This window comes from Lissotriton vulgaris, chromosome 1_1 (assembly GCF_964263255.1).
Source record: "Lissotriton vulgaris chromosome 1_1, aLisVul1.2, whole genome shotgun sequence".
NCBI lineage: Eukaryota > Metazoa > Chordata > Amphibia > Caudata > Salamandridae > Lissotriton > Lissotriton vulgaris.
Window position 1 is genome coordinate 1,752,813,175 of NC_141685.1, and position 14,902 is coordinate 1,752,828,076.

Here is a 14,902-nt window from a genome sequence, read left to right on the forward strand (position 1 = left end):
AAGCCGGGCCGAAGAAGGCTGAAATGCCAGAAACCGGTCCCCGGTAGCTTGTCTCCTTTCTGGTGAAGAATTGGCTTGGTAGTTTAGTCTGCCCTGTTCCCATGATGCACTGGGCCAGGGACAGACTGATTTGCATATAGCCAGGTTCTGAGCTGGGATGGGGCAGTGAGATAAATAACGGTGATGGATCAAGCCCTGATCTTTGGACTGGGTAAGAGTGGTCTGTTTAACTCAGACACTCTGTTCATCACCACCCCCTTTTCTAAATCGTTTTTGGCCACTATAGGTGTGGCAGGGTATACTCAGACATGAGTCCCTTTCTCACTGCTCCATCAGGATTCAAGCAAGCCGGGCCGAAGAAGGCTGAAATGCCAGAAACCGGTCCCCGGTAGCTTGTCTCCTTTCTGGTGAAGAATTGGCTTGGTAGTTTAGTCTGCCCTGTTCCCATGATGCACTGGGCCAGGGACAGACTGATTTGCATATAGCCAGGTTCTGAGCTGGGATGGGGCAGTGAGATAAATAACGGTGATGGATCAAGCCCTGATCTTTGGACTGGGTAAGAGTGGTCTGTTTAACTCAGACACTCTGTTCATCACCACCCCCTTTTCTAAATCGTTTTTGGCCACTATAGGTGTGGCAGGGTATACTCAGACATGAGTCCCTTTCTCACTGCTCCATCAGGATTCAAGCAAGCCGGGCCGAAGAAGGCTGAAATGCCAGAAACCGGTCCCCGGTAGCTTGTCTCCTTTCTGGTGAAGAATTGGCTTGGTAGTTTAGTCTGCCCTGTTCCCATGATGCACTGGGCCAGGGACAGACTGATTTGCATATAGCCAGGTTCTGAGCTGGGATGGGGCAGTGATATAAATAACGGTGATGGATCAAGCCCTGATCTTTGGACTGGGTAAGAGTGGTCTGTTTAACTCAGACACTCTGTTCATCACCACCCCCTTTTCTAAATCGTCATCAATGTTGCATCACTGAAATCACATTTTTGATAAGTTGTGCAGTGCCTTGTCTTGGGGCACATTGCCTCCTGAAATTGAGTTTAACACGCGTCCCTGACCCATCCACCCATGGGTGTGTTGCTAAAGTGACCTTTTGGAGTGTACAATTTAGGAGGTTCCCCGCACTCACAATCCTTCCACTGCTCCCTTTTTGGGAACTATTTTTATTGTTGGTTAAGCACTCCATGCGAATGCATGTGTTTTCTTCCTCGTGTGATTCTCTGATGGATAATTCCCCACCTCACGTTCTGGATTGCTCTTTCCGTCATGTGCTGCTCACTCTCGTATGCTTCTCCATGCCAACCCCCCCTACCTCCATGCTCTGTGTTACTCTCTTCCTCATATGCTACTACCCCACCCTCAGTCTTGATCTGTACGTCGCATTTCATTTCAACTCCCAATCGGCTATTATTTTTATATCACCCCATCCACTCCCCAATCCTTCCATCCGATTCTCTCCCCCACCCACTCCTCCACTCTGCGCTCCCCCACTTACTCCTCTATTGCCCGCATCATTTCTTTGGTGCATGTGTGCACGGTGACATGTGCACACATATGTCCTCATGATTATGCGCGCCTACCACATGATGCAGGCATTTGCCATGTTTTTCCTTTTCTTTATTTTGGTTGATGCTGCACAGCATGGGCAAACAGACTGGCAAAGTAAATAAGCCCTAAAGGCGGGACCTATTGACTGTGTCAAAAATGTTTGGGGAAATAGTTCACCTGCAGCACAAGTGGAGAACCAAACATCTATGCACACCACACCTGTATCATCACACAGAACACATACTGGAGACATATATGGATATACCTGGACCTTTGGCACATTGCAGTGAATCTCGGTAAGGCCAGAAATGCCTAATTATGTGTCATTTTTGATGAAAACACAGAATGGAATTATTCATGAAGGCCTCGTGTCCTGACAATCAGGGGTAGGAGGTCATTCTCATACCTGAGGATGTACATATTAAGGATATATAGACATGTAGACTCATGTTTCATGTAATTACCATTTGTGCACCGTACTGGGCATGTAATCATAGTTTTTCTGTTGCCCTAACATACACTCCTGTATGGTGTCGAGTGGAAGGGATCCGTACACCCACCGAATCCTCATACATGTCTGTAGTGGCCCGTGTTCGGAGGGAGCTGCTAACCAGCCAATCAGAAGTTGCGACACCGTCCACCCTACAAGTTATTCCCCAATACATCGCAAATGTTACACTTCTGTATGTGAAAACATAACCCGCATGAAAACATCCATATTTTGATTACTAGCTCTCAGGTATTTATAATTTCCTCTATGAAAAATGCTAGCAAATTGTAGTAAGTAAATAAAAAAAACACTCCCTTTGGGGTTCTTACTTTAGACATGCTAACAAAAATTTGAGTGTGACTTGCATCAATCACTGCAAAATGCAATCACCTGCAGATTCCCTGGTACACCTGTGACTGGGCACGGGAGCAAAGATGGAACCAAGTCGCAGAAGACGCGCCAAAAACATGTAGCCTGAAGGGTGCAAACACAGGCCTGATCCAGAATCGATGAGGCACACATCACAACAAATGTAACGGCATCAGAAGGCATCTGACGCCCTGAAATCTACATCTGGATTCACAGAATTGACATAATGTGAATTATGGTATTGTAAATTTAAGATCAGAGACAATAAAGGGGAACTGCCTGGTATATGAAAAATGAAAAGAACACCTAAAGCCTTCTCGCATGGTGATTAACCCCCTTGTAAAGTTACCTTAGTAAAAGGTGTTTTATGGTGGGGATGGGAAAGATAATAGTATTGGAGAAAGGGTTTCTCACAACGTTTCACGGGGAGAAAAAGGAAAAGAAAATCATGAGACGGCGAAGACGGCCATCCGGGCTCTACACTGGTTACCTGTTCAGGAAAGGATCCAGTTTAAGGCCTTGTGTATGGCCCACAAATCAATAATCAACAAGGGCCCTGCCATTCTGTGCCTTCTCCTGAGGCACCATCAAGGGCCCAGAGCTCTTAGATCCAACCACCGCAATTTGCTCTCTGTCCCGAGGATCAAGCGTTCTCGTACAGGGAGGCGACGTTTTGCAGTACAGGCAGCAAAAAGTTGGAATCAGCTACCCGATTACCTGCGGCTTGAGCCTAATCATTTACAGTTTAGAAAGCGGCTGAAGACCTTCCTGTTCTGCTGAGTGATTTATCTGAGATGGGTCTAAAGCGCTGGGATGCCCCCGGGTAGCCAGCGCTATACAAATCTGTATTCATTCATTCATTCATTCATTCATTCATACTACCATCTGTTGGCCTTCATGAGACGGTGTCAGTGCGGACATTACAATGCAGAGTATGCAATGTGTTTCAGTAAGTTACCAGTATGAATTGTGAGCGGTATTCTTAACTCAGAGGCGAGCCAGGTTCACAGAGTAACCAAACTCTCCGACTCACCCAGGGGACGATGGAAAAAGATGTGGCGTGGATAGCTCAGCGGGTAAAGCCATTTAATCCCTCACCCAATTTTGGCAAAAATGTGCGACCCTGAGCAAATTACTTGATGTCTCTGGTGTCAAGTTTCTTTGGCTGACAAAATGGGTGGTGCTTAGGTATAAATGCCAGTATGAAGGAGCATACAGGAGTTATAATTTCATATTTTTTATTACAAGGGTTTTGCCAAATTCTCTTGATACTGTAGCTCGATGTTGAAAAGGCTCAGATATTGTAGTGTACATGATATAAATCAGATCAATTGGTAACACATTATCAAATATACCTTAATCCTTGCAGACAATCTCAGGCCATCACTACAAGAGACCCATGGTTGCCAATGCCCCGTACCCAGAGCCATCAGGAATGACAAGATTTGCAAAGTTACAGTGGTCCTTTCATGTTTCCCCACAGATTTGGCTGCTGAAACTGAAGGGGCAAAATGGCGAACTACCTTGGGAATCGAACCCGAAATGACCCACTTTCTCTGTAAGTCACCATTCGACAGAAGAGTCTCTGGGTTCAGCTGGTAACTTCTAGAGTTAACCCCACATTGGTAGCTCCTTAAGCGGGCCCAGAAACTCCAATGCCCTCAAACGTGTTAGCCAGCAGCAGGGCTTTAAGTGGGCCGGGTCTGTCCGGGTCTGAGCACCGGCAGTTATTTTTAGAGAGCCTCGAAACGGGTCTCTATCGGGCTCTACTTTCGGGCCAGAATACATTTTTTAAAATATATTTTAGGACTGTAAATATAATAGTTATGGCATGTTTAGGGATAAATCAATGTTCTACTACTGAAAATCGAATAGCGCCTAGAAACGTGCAGGGAATGTTAGTGCAGCAGTCAGTGCTCTCGAGGGGCAATCAGGAGAATGTGTCTGCTATGCACAGTGTCTCCGACTCCAACAGCACAGCAAACCCTGTCCCACCCTTCACGCTCTGGCTCTACAAAGGCCCGGTATTTCGCACATCATTTAGCAGCGCCGCCCACCCCCCATATAATCAATCACGGCTGTGCCACACCTCGACGACGGGGCTTTTATCCCTGTTAATGTTCACAAGCACCCGCCGCACGCTGCCCGCAGAGTGCGGCTCCGGGACCTTTTATGCTCAAATAGAATGTAAATAGAATTTGTGTAAAGATCCATTAATGTACATGAAAATGCTTTTGCGCGACCTCCAGGCAGGAATCGTTAGTGCTACAAAAAAGGAGATTCAAAGCCTTTAATTTCCTTCCAGGCTTCTATCCCCTTAAGTGTTTCACACAACAGGGTTTGTGGGCTCAGTTTCCCGCACTGTGTCCTTCTGCCTGGCTGGAAAGAGTGCCCTACACTGTGCTCCAGATGGAGGTCAGCGAAATCATGGGTCAGAGTGGAGACGTCATGCTAGGTGAGCTGCCTTTTAGGAGGAAGTGAAATCCTTTGAAGAAAAAGTTTTCCAAAGGTAGGCTAATTGGAGGGGTTTTCATAGGCACACCATGCTAGTTATCTTGATTTAGACCACGCCCCTGCAGGGATAGGCCACACCCCTTTAAGAGATTTACCCCGACCCTTTTAGAGCACCCCCAGTTTTTTTTCCCCACTTAAAGCCCTGGCCAGCAGTATCCCTTGGGTACACCGCTCTGGATGAATTTTAGTCAGCCAGGGATCCCACACCAGGATTACCAGGTGCAGCAGCACCGGGCTCTATTTAACGGTTACATTTCTTTATCCAGTGAAGCAACTCACAGGTCTGCTGTTACTGCGCTGAGAGCGGGCGGAGAATATGAACAGCAAAGTTCCAAGAATCGGGAACCCACATGCGGCAAGGGACCGGTGTTCCCAGATCCAGATGTTATTCCACTTTCCAGCAACTTTAGCTTATAATGCCAGGATTCAGGAGTGGCAATACTTGCAGGAATTGTTAAGTCGAACCACAATATCACCCTGAATCCTAGTGAGGTAACACAAAACAACGGGTCCGCCCTGCAAAATATGAAGCGAGGACCCAGAGTCTCCCATGTATCACAGAGATGCCTGGACCTTGAGTTGAACGGGGACGCCTTGAAGGTCTCGGCCCACCCCCAGAGGGTAGGCGACCCCCCCCTGCAATGCATGGCGACAGGAGCCTAAAGTCCCTGTCATATCATGTATTGAGGGGGGTTCCGAACAGCAGTTCCTCAAATGCCATGGACCAGAATAGGTTTTTATTACAACTAAAGTTGCACACCTTATATATAAAGATTAGAGAAACAATTCAATACGTATATTCAATATTTTATATTTAAAATGTGTCTTTCTTCGGTGCAGTGTAATGAAAATATGAACGTTTGATTCATCTTCATCACATGAAAATGTATGAGGTAAAGTTTTTTTTGTGTAAAATATGGAGTTCCGATGAATAAATAAATATGAAAGTCTCCCACCAATCATGTCTTTTCCTAAAAAATGTGAAGCCAAGCTTCGGTACGTGTCTTCATATGATGTCGCAGGTGTAAAGCAAGGCGTCGCAGGTGTAAAGCAAGGCGTCACGGTGCCGCGAGAGGCGCGTCACTTACCGGCTGGTCCCAGGAGGCGCTGCAGCGGTCCGCTCCCCGCCCGGCTCATGGACTTTGGGACGCAGTAGAAGAACCGGGCGAGCCTGCGAAGGGCCTTCCCCACATCACGGCCAATGGCCATCACCAGCCGGCAGCGTCAGTGAGCAGGCATGATGATGACCCAGTGACAACCAGCTGCGGAGCTCTGTCAGGTGTCGGCTCCAACCCACGGTGGGCCGAGCTCAGCATTTCATCCTTCCAAGCGCCATCATACAGCTGACGGGTGGCTGAGGATGGAGCGACAATCCTGGTCTATGGGTAGAGCGAGGGAGCGGGTGGCTGGCACCCTGAGTCATGACGTCTGGCTCGGGACCAGCTGCAAGAGGTCCCCACGGACTCCGGGCCCACCCCTCGCCTCTCCATCCCCTCCTCCCTCCCGGGGGCAGCTGCTCCGGCGCGCGCCTCCCTCCGCTGTACCACTGCGCTGTATTAATAGACAGTCGGGCCGCCGAAAGATGCCATGACATCTGAACTGTCCAAAAGGATTTTCATCCAGGAAAAAATAACCCCTAACCCATCTCTTTAAGCCAGCCGGGAGGCTCAGTGTGTTCATGCCCCTGCTGCGGGAATCTGCAAGACAACAGCAGCTTCTAAATCCGGTGGGGAGGGGTGGAGGGGGGTCGGGGCTCGTGCTCTCCAGGCATCGCAAGGTGTTCCATAGCAGGGTGAGTGACCCACCCAATCCTGTCTGTTGGTTCGCAGCCTGGTGCTTGTTGTTTCCTTACTACACAATACGTCCCACTGATCTCGATAAGGGAAAGGGCTGGTATGTTTGACATGTGCAGATATAAGGCAGGGCATCGCTGCATGGCCCAGGTGTTCCGTGCACTGCTTTCGATGAAAGCGGCACCTCCATGCCTCCTCGGGCTCACCACCCCAGAGGAAGCCAGCTTCATGGACTGAGCCACTGAGCACCGCATACGGGGCCGCCCCTGTTACTCTCCTGCTTGTGTCCGAAATTATATTTTAACCTAATACAATCATCCGTGCACGAGCCATTCCAACCAATATTGCGTAATTACGCACTAGCACCAGGACTCCAACTGAGCCCTCGAGGGGCCCGTGGCCCGGCAGAGCTGTTCCCGGGGCCCGGCCTCTACCTGAAGGGGATGCGAGGAGTAGAGGGGGCGAGAGACTCACTCCTGATATGGGGGCCGGCCGGGGGCCCCGAGATCTCCCCCTGCGACGTGCAGCTGCAGCATGGCGGAGCGGGGGCTCCATGGAGCAGCCAGCGTTCCACAGGCCGCGTGCATGCGCATGTATGTTCATACGAGCGCGGAAGCACCTGTAATTTAAAGTCGCTGACGCTGCCCTTGCATATCTAATAAAAATGTTCAGAAATTAGATTCAAATTGCGGTTCACACTAAGTACCCAGACAGCAGTGGTCTGGAGGACTTCTTCAGCAGTTTGTGGAGCCGACCACGCAGGCCGCTCTGCAGTTCCTGCTTCCCGGCCAGAGCACGGGGCCGGAGTCCCCTCGCCGTGTGCATTATTGGTCTGGGTAATATGAGCTGTACACTCTGCGCCCAGACTGCAGCCTCCTGAGAGGGCAGGCCCGTGACACATCTAATGCCAGTGTTTGTGCAGCGCTGAAAGCCACACTGACCTGGCTCACCCCAGCGATCCCCGCGTCTGAGGAGTGATCTGTAGCCCTGACAGACTCTGCAAACGCCCGGCGCAGAGAAAGGGTCTGTGGGAAGGCCATAGAAACACCGACTGCAAATCTCCGACTATGAAAGCACCCGACACAGTAAAACTGTAACACCAACTGCAAATCTGTCTAGTAGTGAAAACACCCGACACAGTAAAACTGCAACACTGACTGCAAATCTGACTGACAGTGAAAACACCCGACACAGTAAAACTGCAACACTGACTGCAAATCTGACTGACAGTGAAGTCAAGTCAAGTCAAGTCATAAAATTTGTATAGCGCACTACATACCCAGAGGGTTTCAAGGCGCTTAGGAAGGGGGGGAGGATTATTTGTCAAATATCCACGTTTTAAGCTGCTTTCTGAACGCTAGGTGGTTCTGGGTGAGGCGAAGGTAAGCGGGGAGTGAGTTCCACGTCTTAGCAGCCAGGTATGAAAAGGATCTGCCTCCCATGGTGGTCTTGTTGATGCGAGGTACAGTGGCGAAGGCTTGACTGGAAGAACGTAGTTGGCGGGAGGGGGTGTAGAAGGACAGTCGAGAGTTGAGGCAATCTGGTCCAATGTCGTAGAGTGATTTGTGTGCGTGGGTAAGCAGTCGGAAAGTGATCCTCTTATTGACGGGTAGCCAGTGGAGGTCTTTAAGGTGACCAGAGATGTGTTCGTTGCGTGGGATGTCTAATATGAGCCTGGCTGAGGCGTTTTGGATTCGTTGGAGTTTCTTCTGGAGTTTAGCGGTGGTACCTGCGTAGAGGGTGTTTCCGTAGTCCAGTCGGCTCGTGACCAGAGCGTGGGTGACTGTTTTCCTTGTTTCGGAGGGGATCCAGCGAAATGTTTTTCTGAGCATGCGAAGAATGTTGAAGCAGGAAGAGGATACGGCGTTGACTTGTCTGTTCATTGAGAGTGAAGAATCCAGGATGACGCCAAGGTTCCGTGCGTGGTCTGTCGGGATGGGTGCTTTTCCGAGGGCTTCCGGCCACCAGGAGTCGTCCCAGGCAGAGGGGGATGTACCTAAGATGAGGACTTCTGTTTTGTCTGAGTTCAGTTTCAGACGGCTTTGTTTCATCCATTCGGCGACTTCTTTCATTCCTTCGTGTAGGTTAGTTTTGGCGGTGCTGGGGTCCTTGGTGAGAGAGAGGATCAGTTGAGTGTCATCCGCGTAAGAGATGATGTTGAGGTTGTGTTGGCGGGCGATGGCCGCGAGGGGGCTCATGTATACGTTGAAGAGGGTGGGACTGAGTGAGGATCCTTGAGGTACGCCGCAGATGACTTCAGAGGCCTCGGACTTGAATGGAGGAAGGCGGACTCTCTGGGTTCTTCCGGTGAGGAACGAGGTGATCCATTCAAGTGCTTTTCCTTGGATTCCGATGTTATTGAGGCGTTGTAGAAGGGTGCTGTGGCAAACTGTGTCGAATGCTGCAGAGAGGTCGAGGAGGATGAGGGCGACTGTGTCTCCATTGTCCAGTAGAGTTCGAATGTCGTCTGTTGCTGCGATGAGGGCGGTCTCAGTGCTGTGTTTTACTCGGAAGCCAGATTGTGAGGGGTCGAGGGATTTGTTGGTTTCGAGGAAGGCGGCGAGCTGGTTGTTGACGGCTTTCTCGATGACTTTGGCCGGGAAAGGAAGAAGCGAGATGGGGCGGTAGTTTTTGAGTTCGGTGGGGTCCGCTGTTGGTTTTTTCAGAAGGGCGGTGAGTTCAGCGTGTTTCCAGTCTTCTGGGAAGGTAGCGGAGTTGAAGGAGCGGTTGATGACGTCTCGGAGGTGCGGTGCTATGGCGGAGTCTGCTTTGTTAAAGATGTGGTGAGGGCATGGGTCTGTGGGGGATCCAGAATGGATGGAATTCATCAGGCGGATGGTTTCCTCAGTGGAGATTGGGTTCCAGGCGTTAAGGGTGTTTACGGGGGGAAGATGGTCAGCAGATGGTAGGGTGGGTTGGTTTCCGGGTTGGTTGTCAAAGCTGTTGTGGATGTCTGCAATCTTGTTGTGGAAAAAAGAGGCTAGGGAGTCGCAGAGGGTTTGAGAGGGGGTGATGTCGTTTGAGTTGGCCGAGGGGTTGGAAAATTCCTTGACGATGTTGAAAAGTTCCTTGCTGTTGTGGGCGTTGTTGTCAAGTCGATCCTTGAATGCTGTTTTCTTGGCTTTACGGATCAGTTGGTGGTGAGTGCGGGTGGCGCTTTTGAAGGCGTCCTTGGTGCTGGTGTATGGGTCTTTTTTCCAGGCCTTTTCAAGGGAGCGGCAGAGTTTCTTGGATTTCTTAAGATCATCGTTGAACCATGAGGTCTTCTTGCTGCCAGGTTTGCTTTGACGTTTTTTCAGTGGTGCTAAGGTGTCGGCGGTGTTGGATAACCATAGGGTGAGGTTGGCGGCGGCTTCGTTGGCGTTAGAAGAGAGGGCTGGGGAGTTTCGAAGGAGCGATGCGGAGATTTGGTCGGTGGTGATTTTGTTCCAGTTTCTTTGCAGGGTAGGTTGGAGGTGGATGTTGGGTTTTGGTTTGTTGTAGGTGAAGTGAACGCAGCTGTGGTCAGTCCAGAGGAGGTCCGTGGTGTGGCTGAAGGAGACATGATTGCTGGATGTGAAGATGGGGTCGAGTGTGTGACCTGCGATGTGGGTGGGGGAAGTGACTAGTTGTTTAAGTCCGAGGTTGCCGAGGTTGTCCACGAGGGTGGCGGTGTTGCGGTCGTTGATCCTTTCAAGGTGAAAGTTGAGGTCTCCCAGAAGGATGTAGTCTTTGGAGGGGAGCGCGTGTGGGGTGATGAAGTCAGTGATGTCTTCACTGAATTTTGCGCGGGGTCCTGGTGGTCTGTAGAGGAGAGTGCCTCTGAGTGTTGTTTTGGGGTCGATGTGGATCTGGAAGTGAAGGTGTTCGGAGTTGACGAGGTTGGCGTCAGAGCTGGTTGAGATGCGGATTGATTTCTTATGGACGATAGCGAGTCCTCCTCCTGTGTGGCTGGTACGGTCTTTGCGAGTAATCTTATAGTCTTCAGGGATCGCAATGGTGATGTCTGGTGCGGAGGAAGCGTTCATCCATGTTTCCGTTAGGAAGGCGACGTCCGGAGAGGTGGTGTCTAGTAGATTCCATAGGTCAATGGCGTGCCTGTGGACCGATCGGGTGTTGAGCAAGATGCATTGTAGGTGGTTGGGGTCGGGAATCTGTGGTGTGGTCGTAGCGGAGATGTTGTCGGTGCCGCTGAATTTGCAGGAGTAGCAAGAGAAAGGTCCATGGGTGCGTCCAGGAGCGGCTTGGACGCAGTTGGGGGCGCGACCGGGGTTAAGGGCTAGGAGGGTGGAGGCATCGTAGGTAATGCGGGAGGGCTGGGTGCCGTGAGGGGCAGGGGGTCTGGTGCTGGGCGCGGTCCAGGCGCGGACAGGCGTAGACGGGCTTACCTTTGGCGCACCTTCGGCGTGGCCGTAGCGCGTGGACGCTGCGCGTGGGGGCATCTGTCCATAAATGGTGAGGGGATGGGGCGGAGCGTGGGAGGGGCAGCAGCTGGGAGGCGGTAGCAGGGAGGAGGGGCGGGCCAGGGAACACACAACAAGATGGAGGGTCAAAGGGCACCGGGGGCTAAAGGCTAAATGTATTCAATAAACACAGCGCGAGGCTGAAATAATTAAATAAATGCAGTGCGAGGCAGAATTAAATAAATAAACACAGCGCGAGGCTGAAATAATTAAATAAATGCAGCGCGAGGCAGAATTAAATAAATAAACACAGCGCGAGACAGAATTAATTAAATAAATGCAGCGCGAGGCAGAATTAAATAAATAAACACAGCGCGAGGCTGAAATAATTAAATAAATGCAGCGCGAGGCAGAATTAAATAAATAAACACAGCGCGAGGCTGAAATAATTAAATAAATGCAGCGCGAGGCAGAATTAAATAAATAAACACAGCGCGAGACAGAATTAATTAAATAAATGCAGCGCGTGAAAACACCCGACACAGTAAAACTGCAACACTGACTGCAAATCTCTGACTGTGAAAGCACCGACACAGTAAAACTGTAACACCGACTGCAAATCTCTGACTGTGAAAGCACCCGACACAGTAAAACTGCAACACTGACTGCAAATCTCTGACTGTGAAAGCACCCGACACAGTAAAACTGTAACACCGACTGCAAATCTCCGACTGTGAAAACACCCGACACAGTAAAACTGCAACACTGACTGCAAATCTGTCTGACAGTGAAAACACCCGACACAGTAAAACTGCAACACTGACTGCAAATCTGACTGACAGTGAAAACACCCGACACAGTAAAACTGCAACACTGACTGCAAATCTCTGACTGTGAAAGCACCCGACACAGTAAAACTGTAACACCGACTGCAAATCTCTGACTGTGAAAGCACCCGACACAGTAAAACTGCAACACTGACTGCAAATCTCTGACTGTGAAAGCACCCGACACAGTAAAACTGTAACACCGACTGCAAATCTCCGACTGTGAAAGCACCCGACACAGTAAAACTGTAACACCGACTGCAAATCTGTCTGACAGTGAAAACACCGACACAGTAAAACTGTAACACCGACTGCAAATCTCTGACTGTGAAAGCACCCGACACAGTAAAACTGTAACACTGACTGCAAATCTGTCTGACTGTGAAAACACCCGACACACTAAAACTGTAACACTGACTGCAAATCTCCGACTGTGAAAGCACCCGACACAGTAAAACTGTAACACCGACTGCAAATCTGTCTGACAGTGAAAACACAGACACAGTAAAACTGTAACACCGACTGCAAATCTGTCTGACTGTGAAAACACCCGACACACTAAAACTGTAACACCGACTGCAAATCTCCGACTGTGCAAGCACCCGACACAGTAAAACTGTAACATCGACTGCAAATCTCTGACTGTGAAAGCACCCGACACAGTAAAACTGAAACACCGACTGCAAATCTGTCGGACTGTGAAAACACCCGACACAGTAAAACTGTAACACCGACTGCAAATCTCTGACTGTGAAAGCACCCGACACAGTAAAACTGTAACACTGACTGCAAATCTGTCTGACTGTGAAAACACCCGGCACAGTAAAACTGCAACATTGATTGCAAATCTCCGACTGTGAAAGCACCCGACACAGTAAAACTGTAACACCGACTGCAAATCTGTTGGACTGTGAAAACACCAGACACAGTAAAACTGTAACACCGACTGCAAATCTCCGACTGTGAAAGCACCCGACACAGTAAAACTGTAACACCAACTGCAAATCTGTCGGACTGTGAAAACACCCGGCACAGTAAAACTGTAACACCAACTGCAAATCTGTCGGACTGTGAAAACAACCGACACAGTAAAACTGTAACACCAACTGCAAATCTGTCGGACAGTGAAAACACCAGACACAGTAAAACTGTAACACCAACTGCAAATTTGTCGGACAGTGAAAACACTCGACAGTAAAACTGTAACACCAACTGCAAATCTGTCGGACTGTGAAAACACCCGACACAGTAAAACTGTAACACCAACTGCAAATCTGTCGGACTGTGAAAACACCCGACACAGTAAAACTGTAACACTGTAGCGGTTGTGGTGCCCGGGGGTCGGGGGATGGTACTATTATCAAGATCCCGAAGATGGTATGCGTGTGGGGACGTTTGTAGAAGAGGTAGAGTGAACTACAGTGACCAGCATTCCAAGGGGCAAGCAGGAAGAGCCATGAGACCTAAGGCATATTAGCCCCTCCCATCCTCACGGACGGTGCTTGTCAATTTTGCTTGTTGAGTAGATCGGAGTGGCGGAAGGTGTTCCCCGCCGGATTTCAGCGAGAAGCAAGAAGATTTCCTGGGTTTGATAAGCCGTGATGTAAACCAGCGTTGGATCTTACAGCGCTCTTCGGATAAGTACTTTAGAGACGAAAGCGGGCTCGCTTTCATTTATTGTTTGGCTGTTTTGATCATCCCTAGATAGTCAGTTTAGGGCGCTCTTGAGACGTAGCGCGTGTACATTACCTCGTAGTGGGAAGCATTCTTCTTGAAGACACGCTGCGCTATTATTTTCCTTGTACGCTCTCTCCAGAGAGGGTTTCTGGGAGACGTAGTCTCAGAACTGTTTTGTTTTGTTTTGATGCAACGGACAATCGCTACCACAAGAGACAGAGACGTTGTTTCCCTTGATGTTCCTAGTTTGGTTCACTGTACTTAACTTGTGGCTGAACACTAAGAGCGGTTTGTGTCATTTAACAACCGTTACCTTACATATCCTTTGTTGAATCCTGCATACCACAGTCCTGAACTCTGGACGGAACAAGTCATAGACCTTGCAGGCTTGCTGTGGTGCCTTCTCTTTACGGCCTGGGTTTTGTGTGATTCTGGTGAGTGAAGCGCCTACCTGGTGATTCAGATACTGTTCGAGGCACATGAAGAGTAGAGTTGATTGTGTTTCTTACTCTTCCCTAATTAGGTGGGTCCTCTCCTGCTGTCCTACGCATCTTGGTTACCAGACTCCTGGGGGATCCCAAGGAATCATCGCTACCCATTTATTATTTTCTCCACTTCCCCTTTCCCGGCTAGGTACGGGGACGCACAGTGTGCTTCGCTTCCACTGTGGGTTCCGTGTCTGGTGGGGGGAGGCGAGCTTAGCATCCGAAGTCATTTCTGCCGGACACCCTGAGCTAAGGTTAGTGGCGTGTGTGAGCCTGCGCTGCTGCCAATCCATGACAGATTGACAAGCCCAAGTTGACACACCGGCCCGAACGATGAATGTTGAGGCAGTCTTGGCCTCCCTGGTGGAAGGCATGGCCGCCTTGCAACAGGAAGTAGCCACTTCCAGAGCTGAAAATCAAACCCTGTATAAAGAAGTGGGTACCTTAAGAAGGGAAGTCGCAGGACTAGTTCAGAAAGGAACAGGAGGGAGTCCTTATATCAAACCCGCTACATTACCTCCCCCTGGTGCAAAAAAACCTATGGAAGTGGAAGGGGGTGGGTTCTCTGTTCCCCCCAAATAGCCACCTCTAGTGCCTCCTCGGCTGAGGCCGCACATACCGTTCATGTGGTGCAGACCGTAGGTGTTCCTTTAGCTGCCCCTGAACGCTTTTATGGAGACCCCCGTAAGTTTGAAACATTCCTGAACCAATGTAGGTTACATTTTTTATGTAAGCCCGGGGTATTTCAAGACGATTCGGCAAAGACAGCTTTCATGATGTCTTACATGGGGGGTAATGCTGCTAGTTGGAAC

General features: G+C 49.7%; 1 protein-coding gene across 2 annotated transcripts in view; it reads right to left on the reverse strand.

The window, feature by feature from the left end:
- RASSF3 (Ras association domain family member 3) overlaps window positions 1-14,902 on the reverse strand; it is a 627,222-nt gene that overhangs the window by 410,103 nt on the left and 202,217 nt on the right. Inside the window, exon 1 of one of the 2 annotated variants that reach the window (XM_086919045.1) lies at window positions 6,015-6,155. The exons of the other annotated variant lie outside the window; for it this stretch is intronic. Coding sequence (XP_086775171.1) covers window positions 6,015-6,135 — 121 coding nt within the window. The 5' untranslated portion in view covers window positions 6,136-6,155. Of the gene's footprint in view, window positions 1-6,014; window positions 6,156-14,902 lie in introns of those variants that run through there. 2 annotated transcript variants of the gene reach the window in all.